Source organism: Lycorma delicatula, chromosome 5 (genome assembly GCF_047948215.1).
Source record: "Lycorma delicatula isolate Av1 chromosome 5, ASM4794821v1, whole genome shotgun sequence".
Lineage (NCBI taxonomy): Eukaryota > Metazoa > Arthropoda > Insecta > Hemiptera > Fulgoridae > Lycorma > Lycorma delicatula.
The window spans coordinates 140,725,838-140,743,147 of NC_134459.1; the positions used below are offsets into that span (position 1 = coordinate 140,725,838).

At 27.9% G+C, this 17,310-nt stretch overlaps 1 protein-coding gene across 3 annotated transcripts in view; it reads right to left on the reverse strand.

Annotated features, from left to right (window-relative positions):
- LOC142325431 (legumain-like) overlaps nucleotides 1–17,310 on the reverse strand; it is a 67,862-nt gene that overhangs the window by 16,982 nt on the left and 33,570 nt on the right. For all 3 annotated transcript variants that reach the window (XM_075367196.1, XM_075367197.1, XM_075367195.1), the window contains 4 exons: nucleotides 12,673–12,758; nucleotides 10,485–10,623; nucleotides 3,588–3,657; nucleotides 619–737 (listed from right to left, as the gene is read on the reverse strand). In XM_075367196.1, the coding sequence (XP_075223311.1) occupies nucleotides 619–737; nucleotides 3,588–3,657; nucleotides 10,485–10,623; nucleotides 12,673–12,758 (414 nt within the window). The remainder of the gene's footprint in view (nucleotides 1–618; nucleotides 738–3,587; nucleotides 3,658–10,484; nucleotides 10,624–12,672; nucleotides 12,759–17,310) is intronic.

Here is a 17,310-nt window from a genome sequence, read left to right on the forward strand (position 1 = left end):
ACAATTATTTTCTATCTTTTTTAAATAAAAGTTTTCTTCTAATGAAAAAAAAAAAAAATAGTTTTTTGTTTCCTGATTTTCATTACTTTTTTGCAACTGAATGAAAGATATGTTTATTTCTTAACAGAAAAAATTTCATCCTAAAAGATTTCTGCCTGATTGCACAAACATACAACGACTATGAATCTCTAGAAGTGTTGGCAACTGACTCAGTCACCTACCTACTTTCCAAGGCAGAAACTGTTATAAGCAGTCAGTATTCATTGCTGTATCTGGGGGTAAATGTATCAACCATTAGGTTGTATTGTAGAACAACTGAATGATGTATTGGCTTGATTATCAATTTTATAACTGTTACAATCAAAACAGCTCTCTAACTTGCACATTTGTGTAAGTCAATGTCCTTAATATTTTGTTTGGATTGAACTTGGTTGTTACTTCTTAGAATACATCTAAAACTTCACAAAAGTTCTTTGATGATTTGATAGTGTGTAATATAAATTAAAACAAGCATGTTTATAAATTACATACTAGCATATTAAAATATCTTTAAAATATTTTAACTAGCACTCACTTTCATTACATATTATTGAAAGATAATTGTAATAGAGTACTTACTCTTTCTAAAAGCGTCATCCAGTTGTAACTGTATAAATCACCCAAACATGGATAGTTTAAGTAATTACAATACAATGCCCAGGCCAATTCATCTGTAGCTGAAGCAGTATTTGCTAAAACTGAATATAAATTAAAAATAATAATTTTAACAACTTTCATCATTAGTTATTTAACAGAGTTGATTTACTTTTCCACTTTCTCTAATAAATGTTTTAATGAAATAATACATAATCAATGACAAATCTATGCCTCCTAATATCATTAATCTCCAGTGGGTATCAAACTGAATAATAATTCTGTTCCAGTGTTTGGAGGAAAAGGAGTTTATTATATATTCCTACTGACTGATGCAAGATCAACATGCTGTTGTGATCCTAGCTCAAGATACTGCTGTTATTTGAGCTATAGCAACGTTGCACGCCTATTGCCTGAGGAGGGCTGAAAAACTCCTTTATTATTTCATTTTATGGTTCATCTGTAGGTAGATTGCCTTCTGCTTTCTTACTATTTATCCATCCAGTAAGAACCCTTTCTGTAATTTTATACTCTCTAATAAAGAGTTCTTTTGTTTTTGGCAAAACTCTCAATCAATCTATGTTAAGGACATACAAACGTTTAGTAGTAGGATAGTTGGTGTCTGTATGATTTGGTTGTTCTGCCGTTGGATCAATCCAATGACTCTTAATTTCCACTTTTTGATTAAAATGCTACTCTGAAAAATAACTAACCAGGAGTTGAGGGCTATCTGCTAAAGCCAGGACTCCTAATCCATCTTAATAATACACATTTACACCCAACAATTTCAGTTATCTTATTAATGTATTTTAATAATCATCTTTTTCTATAATATTTAACTTGCACAATTCTATGAAATAAATTAATTAATTCACGACAAATGCATCTTGTCTTAATATATGATTAACCAATTTTTTTCAAGACATTTTTAACATTCTCCTGTAATAAGAAATTTCAAAAGTATCCCATCATTCTTTTCTCTTCCATTCTACACCTGTTGCCGTAAAACATTACATTTCATATATTAAAAAAAATTATTAAATTCCCAAATTTATGAACAATAATAGATTTGTCATCCAAGTGCAGATCACTGCTTGCACTACCATTTTTGAATACTCATTCTTTGTAATTTTACTACCTGCTACCTAATTAAATAGAGTGTGGTAGTATTAAAGATGAATGAATGTCTCAAGAGGCAGACTGAATTTCATACAAAATATTTTCAATTTGTCGTAAAATATGAACAAAAATTTGTTAAATTTTACTTTGGTTAATGCCTTTAAACGTTTTTTAAGTCAATTTATTTACAGATTTTTTTAGATAAATCCAAAAGAAAAATCTTGTCCTCAGTTTGACTATTTTTGACAAATTCAAAACCAAATTGCTTTTTATTTACAGCATAATTATAAAGTTTTAAATGGAGTTCTCTCAAAGTTATAAACTTTTATAGTAGTGTGATTTTTTTTATATTGACTATAAATTCCTACCTACAATTTTATACTGACTACCTTTCTTAGCTGGGTCATAATTAAATCACATGTTGACATGTTTCGGATATAATCTTTTTTCTAAATTCGCTGTTAATAATATAAAAATTATGATGATCTTAGGAAAAAATATATATTTTAATAATAATATCTCAATTTGAAGATAGGAATCTAATTCATTCCACATACCTATAATTTGGTATTAATTCAGTATTATAAATTAAAGTATTGATATGAGAGATTTTTTATTTCAATACTCACAGATATTAATTTTTCTTTTTTTATTACAATGCAGATAATTAATTAATTTTTTTTTGTGGTTGAAAAATCAGGGGATTTATCATTCCTCTGAAACTCAAACAGCCCAATGCTGATTTACCATTTTTTTGAGAAAATAATTATTTAATTTCAAATAAATCTAAATAAACAATAGAAGCAATAAATAAATATAAAACAAATTCTGAAAGTACCAAAATACACAGCAACAGAGCGAGATGGTAACAGTTATAAAGGAATATGAAAAAATGAACAATTTATGAAATCAAAATGGATGTAAACATTCATCCCTTTGAAAAATAAATTACTAAATGAACGATCATAAAAATATTAGAAGTAAAATTAACTAACAATAATCTGCGTAAATTAATTGAAAATAAACAAGGATGAAATATAAAACCCTCAAAGCAAGAGATATTAAAATTCAAATAAAAGTTTGACTATGATAATCCAAATGTTTTCAACTTTAATCAACTGAAATACTGCTAATTCTGGGTGCCAACCTTGAATCTAAATAACAAATTCAAAGGAATCGATTATTTAGATTTGAAAGTTCTAGTCTGAATCACTTCTGCAATACCATGTAATAAACAAAGTCAATCACAGTGTGATGCACTGTTACATAATAGTTGTGCAAGGAACATAGTGAAGCATCAGCATAATATGAGATTCATTAATCTGGTGTGCCTCAAATGAAAACGACAATGGATCTTTACAGTTTATCTTTATGTATATACTTACTATCTTACTCTGTATATATCTTACTAGTATCTTTATGTAATAAGTGACATAACATTTTATTTAAATAAAATCACTATTTCATAGAAAAACTTCCATAACTTTAGGTACAGCATTTCAAAAAAAAATTAGAATTAATCATAATTTCAATTAATTAAAAACTGCAATTAATCTAAAAATAGATTACATACATATAATCCTGTTATAATTGCAGAAAATTAAGATCCTGTCAAAAATTCATGTACTTAATTAAAAACAGACAACATTGTATATTTCTCAATTATCACAACTGAATTGTCAGTATTGTGATAATTGATGTCTTAGCAGACAAACAATTTCACAAAAAATAAAAATAAATTATGCTCTTTTTTACTCTTTGTACATAATTAGTATAAAGTATTGTGAAATAAGTATATATGAAAACTTAATAAAAATTAATAAAATATAGATTACTTCTAGCATTTTCTGGGAGCAGGTGATCAAACATTGTTCCAGAATAACAGGCTTCAATATAAAAGATTAGCTGAAAAAAAAATAAGTGAATCATTTAAGTTCTGGATTTCAGTTACTAAATTACAATTTTTATTTTATAAACAATATTATTTTTTCCAGGCGAACTGAAGCAATGTATAAAACACATCGTTTTACAGCAGAAAGGAGTTCATTAATTTGTTTTATACTTTTTGTCTGTTTTTTAAGGCTGTGAAACATGTAAAACATGATGTACAATAGGCATCAGACAGAGTTACTTAATTTGAGAGAAATGATGGTAAATAAAAGCCAGTCCTTATGGTGAAGACGTCATTTGTGGGTTTGAATATCACCTGGATTTCAATGGGCTTGCCATACTGATATGAAAATTATACATTTGGCTCAGTGAAAAAGGCAATATAAAACCAATTCATACCTTATTTTTCTGTTAGCTGGTATGGGATAATTATTATTCTTGAGAATAACTATAATTTTTAAGAGTGACTGACTTTTGTCATCGTGTCAACTACATATCGCCTACAATATAGTTAGTTTATATTTATATACGTTAAACTGTATAAAATAGTATTTTATACAGTACAACAGTATTATTAATTATACAGTATTGTATAATTAATAACAATTAATTATACAACATGAATAATAATTAAATGGACACTATTAATGCTTTATACAAAATCTTACTTTTAAATGGAATCACAGTGTTAATATGATTTTATTGGGGAAAATTTTTAAGTTATGCAACTGTTGACATCAATAATGTTTAAGCTGACTGTGATTGACAATACTGATTATTCTATCGCATAACCAGTTTGGTAAGATGACCACTATTGTTTAAAATGATTTTTGTGTGCTAGATTTAACTCTTTACTATCATCCAGGAAAGTTTTAGAATAAAATATGATAAACAGCCACTGTCATCATCTTTGGCTAGAAAAAAATGAGAAAACACAAGACATTGTGTAAAAACAAAATTTCTGGAAGAACTCTCATGTCAGAAGAACAAGTTAATTGTGTATTGAAGTACAGGAAAATCAAACTAGATTACAAATTTAGAATTGTGACTGACTGTAAAAAATTTGGCAGAAAAGGTTGAAAATGACACCTTATAAATTAAGAGTTCACGCAAAGTTTAGTGATGACAATAAAGTTTCATATAAAGATTTCTGTGTGGGCATGCAGGAACATGTCGATGAAAAAGATTGTTTCTTTCACTATCAACTTTTTGGCATTGAGTATTTATTTCACATTAGTGGAAAGGTTAATCAACACAACGTACAAATATGGGAAACAGGAGTCGGCCTGAGACTGTACTGTTAGTCAGTACAGAATATAAACCAACAGCCATTTGGGTACATTAATGTACCCATTCTGTTAAGAAAGAGCATGTTATTTACCTTGCAATATGTTCAGTAAGAGAAATTTGATTTATTAACAATAACAATTAAAAATAGAATCTAATCTTTTTGGATCCATCTTCATTAGATTTTGTAACCATGCATTTTACAGTTATAATCCATCATTACCAGATTTCTTGTCACTCAAATGAGTTCATCGTAAACTAAAAAAAACAAAAACACAAGTGAATAAATTAGCTGATTCATCTCACTCTGATGGTAGTATTTTGTTACAGTAAACTTCTTTCAAGTTGTTATGATTAAATGTTTTAGAACTGATTTCATGCCTGTCCTCTTTCAATTTATGATTGTTGTGTGATGATATCTGACTTTATGAAACAATAAAACCAGCAGTTATTTTAGCTTCTAAACAGAAATTGGACTTGCTGAACTTTTGAATCTTTATTGAAACAGTCTGCATGTTGGAGAATTTTTAATTGATGGCATAAATTATAAAATAGTAATATTTTAATGGAATAATTAATATATAACAAATAATGTATAAAACATATGATTATTACTGAAATACAAATTTAATGAATATATACATTATTTTAATAGCACGGTCTTTCAATTGCATAACTATAAAAAATATGTTTTTAATAGATTTTTTCTTTTTTACTGAGCAACCTCTGCTTAATAAACAGTCTTTGAGTTGATCTAGACCAGTGATTCTCAACCTTTTTAGCTCCACAACCCCCCAAAAAGTAGAAAATGTATATAATGAATACTTTGCAACCCCCAACCACAACCCAATGAAACCCAGTTAAAACTCTTTAATTGCATTGATAGCAACAGGTATGAACATGCAAGTATGAGGAGTATAAACACGAACAATGTACAGATTCCAACTTGATGTGTACAATGATCCTTGTAATTTGGTCTGCTTGCATAATATTCGCTGTGAAAGCATCATGTTCAAACGTGCATATGATACGTTTGAATACATCTTGCTCTCAGCAGTATAAAAGAGACATAAGGGGTTGCAGAACGTCAGTTTAGTATCGAATGCGAAGCATGCATCTGGTGCCTATTTTTAAGTTTTTAAAAGTGTAGTTTCATTTAAAATATTAGTAACTGAGGTTTCGGTTTTTCAGTGTGTGGTCAAACTGTATAACTGTTTTTTTTTTCAAGTCCTCTCCGATGAAAGCATGAAGCTATCAAAATTAATTCGACACATGGAAACTAGATATCTGGATCATAAAAGCAAACTCTTGGAATTTCTCTAAAGAAAATTACATACTTTGATAAATCAACAACCTTCTATTTGTAAATCAAGCTATACTGATAAAACTACCTCTTGAAATATCTTATCTTGTAGCATTAGTTGTAGCTAAGATGTCCGGACCCCACACAGTCACAGAAAACCTCATATTTCCTGCTGCAGTTGATATGGTCATTGTTTTAATAGATGTGGAAAAAGAAAAAGAATTAAAAAAAATTCCATTTTCTAACGACATAGTATCAAGGCGAATTGATGACATGGCTGCCAATGTTCGCAACCAGATAATTCAGTTTAAGTGAATTTTTTAGCATTCAATTTCATGAATCAACAGATGTAGCAAACATTTCTCATTTTTTATGATTTGTGAAATATGAATGCAATAAGGGCAGATCAATCAAAGAGAATATATTGTTTTGCAAATCAATACTGGTCATGGAACAGGACAATGTCTTTTTGATGTTTTTTATGAAGCTCCTAAAAACTTTAACGTATTGGGCAAAATGTATTGTAGTATGTAGTGATGGTGCAAAGGTGATAACAGGAAAGAACAATGGATTTCTGAAAAAAAATTAAATAATCGTCTTAAACTAAGGGCAGAATGGACACACTGCTGCCCCTTCACAGACATGCTCTTGCCACAAAAAATAAGCCAGAAATTTTCAAACAAATTCTTGTAACGCTGTTAAAATGGTTACTTTTATTTAACGTCAACCATTAGAGATAGGCTGTTTGCTAAACTATATGATGAAATAGGTGAAAAGAAAAATCTCAGATTTACACCAACAGAACTGATAATAGGGAAAAGGAATCACAGATAGTATTTCTCATGATCTTATAGTCATTGTCAGTTTGTTTATTACCTACAACTATTCCTCAACAATGAATCTATAAACACTACAAAAAACAATAAAGTAATCATTGAGTTGACCACCTTGCTGTAACAAATAAAATTCTACTCTCAAACTAGAATATAAGTATAACTTTCAGTTATAAATTTCAAATCTTTCTAAAGCATTTATAGACAGTGTTAACAAATTATAGAAACCCTTAAATAACTTTTCAACAGTTGAATGTAAAAAAGTGAAATTAACAAATTTGGATACTTCCAAATGAGCTATTTCATGATATAAGACTACCACACTCCAAGTTCGCAGAAAAGTCCAATGAAACCTTGGGTGTAATTGTCACACACTGAAAAATAAGATTGTTTAATAGTAGGAAATATGGTAAATTTCATTTTGCTGTGATTAGTATTTGAAAAGTTAATGACAGATATTATATATATACACTTTTTGAACAGTAATGCATAGATTTAATAACATTTTTTACTATTTATTTGTTAAACATAGTTTTTGTGTTTTTTTTTTTTACTTATGATGAACTCAACAATTTTAACATGATGATTGATGGGGCTTATAACCATGAAATACATACATAAATTATCAAATGAAGTTTAAGTCTAAAAAAATAAATTTTGTTTTTTGTTATGCATACTATGAAGGTCATTCAAATATAAATCAAACTTTTGCTGCATTAGCTAGAAAAAAGCAGTGAAAATGTGGGGCACTGCAGATAGGTAGCTGATATGTGTAGAGGGGAGCAACTGGACAACCATGCCCATAGGTCAGTTCCCACATCATTAGCAGAATGTCTGAGCTAGAGGTACCATTATCTGTTGCGAAACAAATTATAATCTGATTTCTCACCAACAAAGGTGACAACCCTCTGAAATTTTGACTTGACTCCAGGTATGGTTCTGAGATTCTACCCTGTCAAAAACTCAAGTGATTGAGTTTTTCAAAATATTTTGAAGTGTCAATGATGCAGTGGAGAACAAAAGTCATGAATAGCCATGTACCAGCATCAATGTTGACAACATTGAGGGTATTCACGACCTTGTGGAAGGTAACTAACTGCTGCATAACCAAAGCTGAAATTGCATCAGAAGTGGGCATAAGTGTTGGGAGTGTGCATACAATGTTGTCAAAGATTCTTGAATAAAGCAAAGAGTTGAGAAGATGGGTTCCCCATCTTTTCACTGAGGCACAGAGAAATATCCAGAAAGACATCTGTCAGCAGCTTCTGAATTGCTTTGAGGAAAAAGGTTAGGCCATTTTTGGATCTTATTATGGCCAGTGATGAAATGTGGGTCCACCACTACACCCCAGAAAGCAAGAGAATAAGTATGTAGTGATTGGAAGAGTGGGGAGGGGGCACCAATTAAGGCCAAAAATTGTGTGCCAATTAGAAAAGTTCTGACAACAGTGCTTTGGACTCAAAAGGTGCGCTGTTGATTGATTTCCTGCATAACGAAAGAGCAGTAAATGCAGCAAACTAATGCCAGTTGTTGGATAATGTCAAGGCTGCTTAGTGCAACAATCGACGCCAGCAACCAATTCACAATGTCCTCCTTCTCCACAATAATGCATGGCCACATATAGCAGCTCAGACTTGCAATAAACTTGCTAAAATTCATTGGACAGCTCTTGAACACTCACCATACAATCCAGAGTTGTCACCATATGATTTCCAGATGTTTAGTTTGGTGAAAGAAACTTTAGGAAGGGAAAGATTCAAAGATGATGCCACAGTCAAGCATTATGTACATAATTGGTTACTGGGGCAGCCATCTTGTTTTTTGATGAAGGAATCTTTTTTTTTTTGTTTGTTTGTTCTGGGTGAAAAATGCTTCGGTGTTATTGTCACTCAGACACGATATATTTGTTGTAATAAACAAATAACACCCAAAGTCTTACAGAATAAGACTCCCGGTCGGGGATGAGGGGATCAGAAAGCTATCTCTCTAGTGGAGAAAATAATAAGATAATTTATTTGTAATTTTATCTAATATCAATAAAGCTATGTAAACAAATTTCAGTCTATATTTGAATGACCCTTATAGTACTATAACTAGATTAATAAGATAGAAGACAAAATAAAATAGTGATGAACTATCCATTTTTAACCATATTCAATTATCCCTCTCTATTCGATGATCTACAACACATGGTTTCGGTTATCTATACTTTGTAACTGTTGGTATAAAAGCAAGAAATACATTTTTTATTATTATTATTTTTTTTTTACTTTGGATCATTCTGTACAGTTCTATTATTTATTCTAAAGTAATACACAATTAATAATGAATTTATTATTTTTAAAACTAAATATTGAATCATTTGATATGCCTACTACTCGAGAGTTGTAGAATATAAGTCAAGAACTGACAGAATAAGATTTCAATAAATCAATAAAAAGGTTCAGTATAAAGGATAACAATTACAATAATAAAGATACAGATTATAAATGCAAACTTAAATTTCACTCATGAATTTATTGAATATTTAGAGATCGATTTTCTATCCATGTCATACTATCACATTATCCTATCCATGATATTTTCATCCATTTTCAGATCCCTCTGTAGAATGAAGTAAAAACTTAAGAAGAAATCTTGAAACGGTAATGATCATTATTAACAAATCAGATCAAATATAACCTATATTATATATATATATATATATATACACATTTAGCAGAGAACTATAAGTTGCGTAATTTCCTTTCTTTTTTTTTTGAATGAGATTAATTTTTTAGCATTTGAAAAATTCTCTGGATTGTTTCATAACAGATGACTTGAGTATACTTATTCAAGTTACACTTCAATAACCAACATGCAAGTTTAATTTTTGAAATTAATTTATCCACATTGACAAGTCTCAAAGGAGTTGATTATTCTTGCATAATTTCATTAAATTCAAAATTCAATAGAAAATTATGAACATTATTTATTACATATTTACACTACTCTATAATGAAAATCTTGCAGTCATATGCAGGAAAAACCAAAGATGTTCCTCTCTTCAATTCTTCCTACCACCTCCTACTTGATAACCATTGAATGTATTCCTGAAAACAATGGGAATTAAGTTGTTTGACACAGCAGTTTCATCTACACATAAAAAAGCAGTAACTGATGGAGAGTCTTCTTCCTTGGTAAAGCTTGACAGAGAATGATGACGTCTTTACCTTTGGAAGCTTGTTTAGAATTCTTTTTGGCATCTCATGGTTAAAGAGCAACTGGTGATACACCTATCGAATAGTTCAGCCTTTAACTCCCCCCCCCCCCCAAAAAAATTATAATTACATACATTTTAGTACTTGGTTTTAATATACAAATAACATAATTATTACTATATTACCTTATCAAACTATTACCTTATATTACAATTTTACCTTATCAAATTTACTTTCTTTACTCATTTCTTCTAAAGTACCAATTAATTCTTCTGCACTAAGATCTCCTTTAGGGAACAAAAGAATTCCTGGAGCACCATGATTAACAATGTTCACAAACACAGTATCTTTGCAGGAACTACAGAAATAAAATTATTAATGTAATCATTTTTATAAGTATTTTTTTATAATTTTTTAATAACCAGTTTTCTTTTTAAGAAAGAATAGTGACAAAAAATATTCATCTGTTACAAACACTCAAATAAAACTGACAACTGAAAAAGGATTTGCTAGGAGAAGGTACTACAGGTATGGAAATTAGGAGAAAATCATTCTATAGCCCATACCTTAGTTTCAATAGAGATGGGTGTTGAAGAGAGTTGACTTATGAATTCATTATAAAAACCATATTCAAAGATTTTCCATCATCATTTAGCTCACCTTTAAGCATTTCTCAGTGATTGATATTTTCCTACCCAAAACAATAAATTTGCGGATCAGAAACTTATGTCAATGTGCAAATAACACCCTACGTTGAAGATAAAACAAAGGTTAAAATTATTCAGCTAGAACTGAAGAAGAAGAAATGAAAATGTGCTTTATCTTATAAAGCAGACAGCACTTACAAAAGAAATCAACCAGTTTCTATTGCTACCTTAAAAATTATAACTCACAGTATGTTAAATCAAGATGTACATTATAATTCATGTAAGGTGGCATAAAAGAATTCAATGCATGGACTGTACTGTCAAGAGCAATTTCTGTGAATAATTTATTTTAATGGTTAAGCAGGAAAACTTTTAGAGGATATGATTACAACAGATGAAGAGTATATTTTGATACCAACAATATAAAAAAAGATTTCTTAAATAATTATTTAAAGTAGTTAATGAAAAATAATTTAATTTCATCAAATTAATAATTTATTTTCATAAAAAGAAATAAAACAACTATTTTGTTGAGTTTTTAAAAATTTATTTACTAAAGCAATGAGATGAGACAGAATTTGGGTCACTGATTTAAAGTGTTGTAAAACTGTTAAGACAAAAAAAATTACAGTTTTTCAAAATAATGAAATATAACAAAAATAAACCTCCACTGAAACAATAACAAAAAAGTAAAATCACAGCACTGTGGACTTTGGTTCAACTTAAGTTATACAAATTGTGAATAGATATAACTGGAAGTAATAAGGTATAGCAGTGAATAGTTGTTTTGAGAAAAATGTGCAAGAAAAAAAATCTTGTAGAATTTAATTCTTATATCTGAAAAAGATATAAGATCAGGGGTTTCCATTTAAAAAAAAAATGACTGCCATACTGGAAAAATAGCAGAAAAGATTTCAATATGCTTAAGAGTATTTATACGAAAATTAAATTCTTAAAAGTTTCATTTAAAGTTCTTTATAGTTTTTCTAGATTAAAAGATCCCAATGGTAGCAAGCTTTAAATGAATACCTGTATAAGATGTCCCATAAGGAAGTAACGAATCAATTTTACTAGTATTTTTAAAGAACTGAAAAATTGAGCTGAAAAAATTTTAATTGAACTGAAAAAATGTTTCCAATTTAAAGTTCTTCATAGCATTTCTAGTTTATAAGAATCCAATGATTACACACTTAAAATAAACATATACAATGAATACACCCACTAACAATGTATTTTATAGTTTTTTCTAAAAGTGATGGTTTTTATAAAAAAAGTGATGGTTTTTATAAAAAAAGTGATGGTTTTTATCAAAAAAGTGATGGCTCAATTCTAATACTTTCACTGCATCTCATACCTTTATCAGTTTTCATATAAAATTGCAACTTTTCCTTTTCACTTAATTTCTCATCAAATAAATATTGGATTTTGTTGATTGTGGCCTCATATTTGAGTACAGTAATTTTTGTTTTTAGTATTAACAATAACAAGGCCACAACACTCAGCAAGTCGGTGTGGTAAGTTTCAGTAAGTAATTAGTTTATTTATTTTTTGAGTCATCAGTCAGACGCTCTATTCCTTCTGTTCCCTCCTACTTAATCTTTTAATTTCAACATATATACCAAATCCTAATTTGTCAAATCATAATCGATTGAAGTAAATCCAAAACAAATCCATTAACTGTACTAAAGTGAATGAGAACACTTCTTCATAACTTCTTATTTTTACTGCAATTATAAACAAAAAGAAAAAATAATATTTACCTTTCAATGACTCTTCCACTTCCAATATTTGTCATTTCATTCTTGTTTCCAGATAACACATCTAAAAAGTTCTTAGCGTTCACATCCTGATAAAAAAATAGTTTAAATGATATTGACATCTGAAGAGCATATTTAAAAATTATATTACAATTACTAAAACTAATTACAGTATTACATACCAGGACAATAGATAATTTGTAAAGATAGAATTTACAGTACAAATAATGGTAATTTTTTAATGTAGCCCATTCTAGATTCAATTAAAGGATTAAAAGTTAAAAAATAATGAGAAAATTGAATTCTAAATCCCAGAAAATATAAAGGATGATAAATGATAGACAATCTGATGTTAGAGTAACATTTACGTGTACGGCAGCACACAAATTAATTTGAACACAGGAAGTTTTTTACTCGTTTTGGCTACATTGTTTAACCACGTCTATTTCTATATGTGTGAGATTATATACTTTAGTTTATCTAGTAATTGGCATAAAATTAAACAGTAATTTTTAAAAAAATTACTTAAATTTTTATTACAAAATCAAATTTTCACATTTTTTATACTCAACATGCATAACACTTTTGCAGACACGATAAGGGGCAAAACTCATTATCTGAAAGCTCTTTCAGACCACATTGGTATGACATGACAAAAAATGCTTTTGTGTGTAGTGTTGTCTTAGATACCATGAAGTTATTTTTAAATGATTAAAGAAACTTGATTCACAGAAGGAGCAAATATAACCATATTAGGAAAACATCAAACGATCAATTATTGATGATGAAAAGTAAAACTGACCATATACTACAAATAATGGAATTAAATTAAGAGTTAATGTACATGTGATGACTGTTCAACACACAGCTGGATAGAGAGCATATTAGCCAGCTAAAAAAATCAACTCGTAATGCTAATGTGCAAAAAAAGCTGATGAATTTGGAAACTCATGTAAATGGAAAAAAAATTATATTTTCCACTGATCATCCTTTTATGTTCAGCAACAGATTTACAGAAATCAGAAAGACGATTTTTTATTTAAATTGCATCAAACCAACAATTAGTTTTTTAGTAAACTAACAAAATTTGTTTAATATTATCTTACAATGAAGGAAACTATTCAAGGAAGTGAAAAAATGTTTCACAGAAAAAAATCATACCTATTGTCCTGACTTCAGATCTCTGGCTTTTGATACTTGGTAAATTCCCCAAGCTGAAGATTTTAAAAAGTTGTCAGTAAATTCAGATGAGCAACATTTATTTATTTATTCTTTCTCTAGTAATTACAGATGTGCGCCCAATTCTAGTAATCCCACTCATTTTTTCTATAGATAATAATGAATTTGAAAGAAACATTTGTCTCTACTGAAGTTTTCATTCAAACATCTAAGAAATGTGTAACCTGTTTATAAAAATTCTATAATAGTGTGAGAAAAAATTGGATTGCTCAAGTTGACTTTCTTACCCAAAGCAAATCTAGTTTTAGGGATGAATATTTATCTTTAATATTTATCTGGTATTATATATACACTTTATACAGTTAGAATGTATACATTTCCCTATAATTTAATTTTAAAATATTTATAAATGCATCATATAAGACAGCATTTCAATGAATAATTTTTTATAATAGAAATAAAATTCTGATGAATATTAGCTACATTATAAGAAATTGAATTTGATGAAATTTACATGGTTCAATATTTTCTAAGATGGCACATATTTTTAGAATTAACGGCTTGTCAAAAAACAAAAAAAAATCATTATTTAGAAGGCAAAAGATAAAAGATGTATACAGACTAATACACAATAAATTCTATGCTGTTGATAACTCCAACATAAAGTATTAAGAGTTGAGCATCAAGAGTTATTTTAAGTATGTAATCACGTAAAAAAAAATTATTTCATATTTATTCTTTTGTTTGGGATATCATTAATCATGGTATGAAAAATTTATTTATAGCTATATATATTTCAAATTGACAAAATAAATTTTTTAATAGAAATCCGTGATAAAAAAATACATGAACTTTTTAAAAATATACTTGTTTATCTTTCAACAAACTTTGTAAAAGGAAAAACATCACTCCTTATATAAATAATCAAACCTATCTATAACCTATTTATACCTATAACCTACAATATAAACCTATCTATAATCAAACCTACAATGTTAAATGGAAAAAGTATACTAAAAATACTTCAATAAGCAACTGTCAAAAACACAGCACATTTAAAAATAGTTACAAAGCGATGATGCACTTACATATATCACTACATATATAATAATTATTAGAATATCGCACAAGGCAGCCTCATCTGTGCAGCATCGGTTAAATAAAACTTGTGTTCAGATTAATTTGCATCCTACTGTAACTTTTTATAATTTTTTTTTATAATAAAAACATCTGTAACAAAAACCATAAAGCAAAATAATCTGTTATGTTTAACCAATAACTTTTGGAATTCACTGCGGATATGACTGTTATAATCAAATAAAATAATTAATTAAAATATATTTTTATCTGATAAAACCATCAATTAGGCTAATATATTTATATGGGAAAGAAAGGACCATAATAAACTGCTTTACAGAAAGTGTTTTTAAGAATAGTAGTTGAATAAATTGCAGATTAAGCTAAACAAAAGTGTAAGTTCTCAATTTTTTAAAAAAATGTTTATTTCTATTCAAAAAATATAGATATGTAAATATAGACATAAATATGTCATGTCAATAACTTTGGGAGAAATTACAAAAAGGTTCATTCTATAGATCTACCATTTTTCCAAATGATAGATATGTTAGTGATTAATTACAGTAATAACTTAGAGAAAATAATTTTTTTTACATCGTGGTTCAAAAAATGCTTTTGCAAAAATTAATTTTAAGAATTAAAATTTACTAAATTTCATTCAATTACAAAAACAACAAAAAATTCTGTAGTCACAAAGTAGCTACAAGGAGCAAACCATTAACATTGTACCTTGACAACCAAAAAAACAAAAGCTACGTCGTCATTTACCTTATTTATAACAAAACAAATGCCATCATTTAATTTCTTTCAAGATATTAAAGATTTAATAGAAAATTCTATTTCATAATTTTCATAGGTAGGCGGCATACTTTTTCATAAAGCAAAATCTTTTATGTTATAAGGCAACAAATTTTTAATGTAGAAACTCTTTTCAAGTATTACTTTAAATATACTTATTTTGGAATACTTTGAGATAATTTTGACATATAATTTTTAAGAAAATTACATACATTGTTTAATTATGGCTTTGGACATGGACTTACACATATTTCAAACAAGAAAGATGAGCTGGATGAAATTGGTTAAACAGAGATATAACAAGATCGAGTCTTATTTTACAATATTATTTAATTTCTGTGAAGTTATAATATGAATCGTCAAATAATTTCTCCTCTTTCTGATAGCTTCTGACACATGAAATTTAGAAGACCATGTACATTTTCCATTTTCTTCTCAATTTTCATACGTCAAAATTAAGCAATTTGTTCTGTAGATCATTAGTTTAATAATAAATTTGATCAGTACACTTTTTCATTACTAAGTGAGCAATTAATTTTATATTATGTTATCCTATTATATGCAACATATTGAATATATAAAAAATATATTGAATAGTGTATAATATAATTAAAATAAAAATAATTATATTAAATAAATTAATCAAACTCAATAAATAATTAAAAACTTGGCTATAATTGCTAAGAATTCATTTTACATGTTTTACACACAACCAAAGCAAGTGCCATTATAATTTGTGCTAAAAATCATGCTAATCCATTATATTGATTCTTGTTAGTATAAGAGTATACTTCTTTGTATAAGTGTATATATATATATATATATATATATATATATATATATATATAAATTTAATCATACATATCAATTTATACAATTGAAATATTATCTATGTATATCACATACTGAACAGTTTTTTTATTTCAACAACAAACGTCATTTTTTGCAATTGATTCTTTATAGAGATTAAAACATGATTAATATTATAACTGAGTAATGATGTGGACATAGATTCACATTTGATTTGATAGGATATTTGTATTCAGTAATTAAAAAAATCATATGATGTAATAAAACTACCTACATTTGGTATTCTCTCTTTACCTTAGAAAGTGCAGTTATCTCTCTTTGTTCAATATAATAAAAAGATTATAAAAATAAATTATAAATCTCTTCATTCTGTGGTTATAAACTCACCAGAATATTTAATCAATATTAATAAAGTAGAAACAAAGAAAAAATCTAAAAGGGTAAATAGTTGGAAGATGTTGAATGTACACATTAAATTGAGTATTTTGAGGCTAAGTAATCCATAGTTTTTTTAATTTAGCACATATCCATCTTGATATATTTTGTGGTCAAACAGCAAAGATTTGAAGAATGAAAGAGATAAAAAAACATATATGGACTGAAAATACATTTATTATTAATTTCTATTTTTAATTGTAATTAGGAATTAATTTTTAACTGTGATGGTGTAAGGACCAAAAGATATCTCTCATTAAGTGAGATATGGTATTTTTAATTTTTACGTTATGCATTAATTTAACAATTCTGATATTGATTAAACAAAAAACATTGATCTCA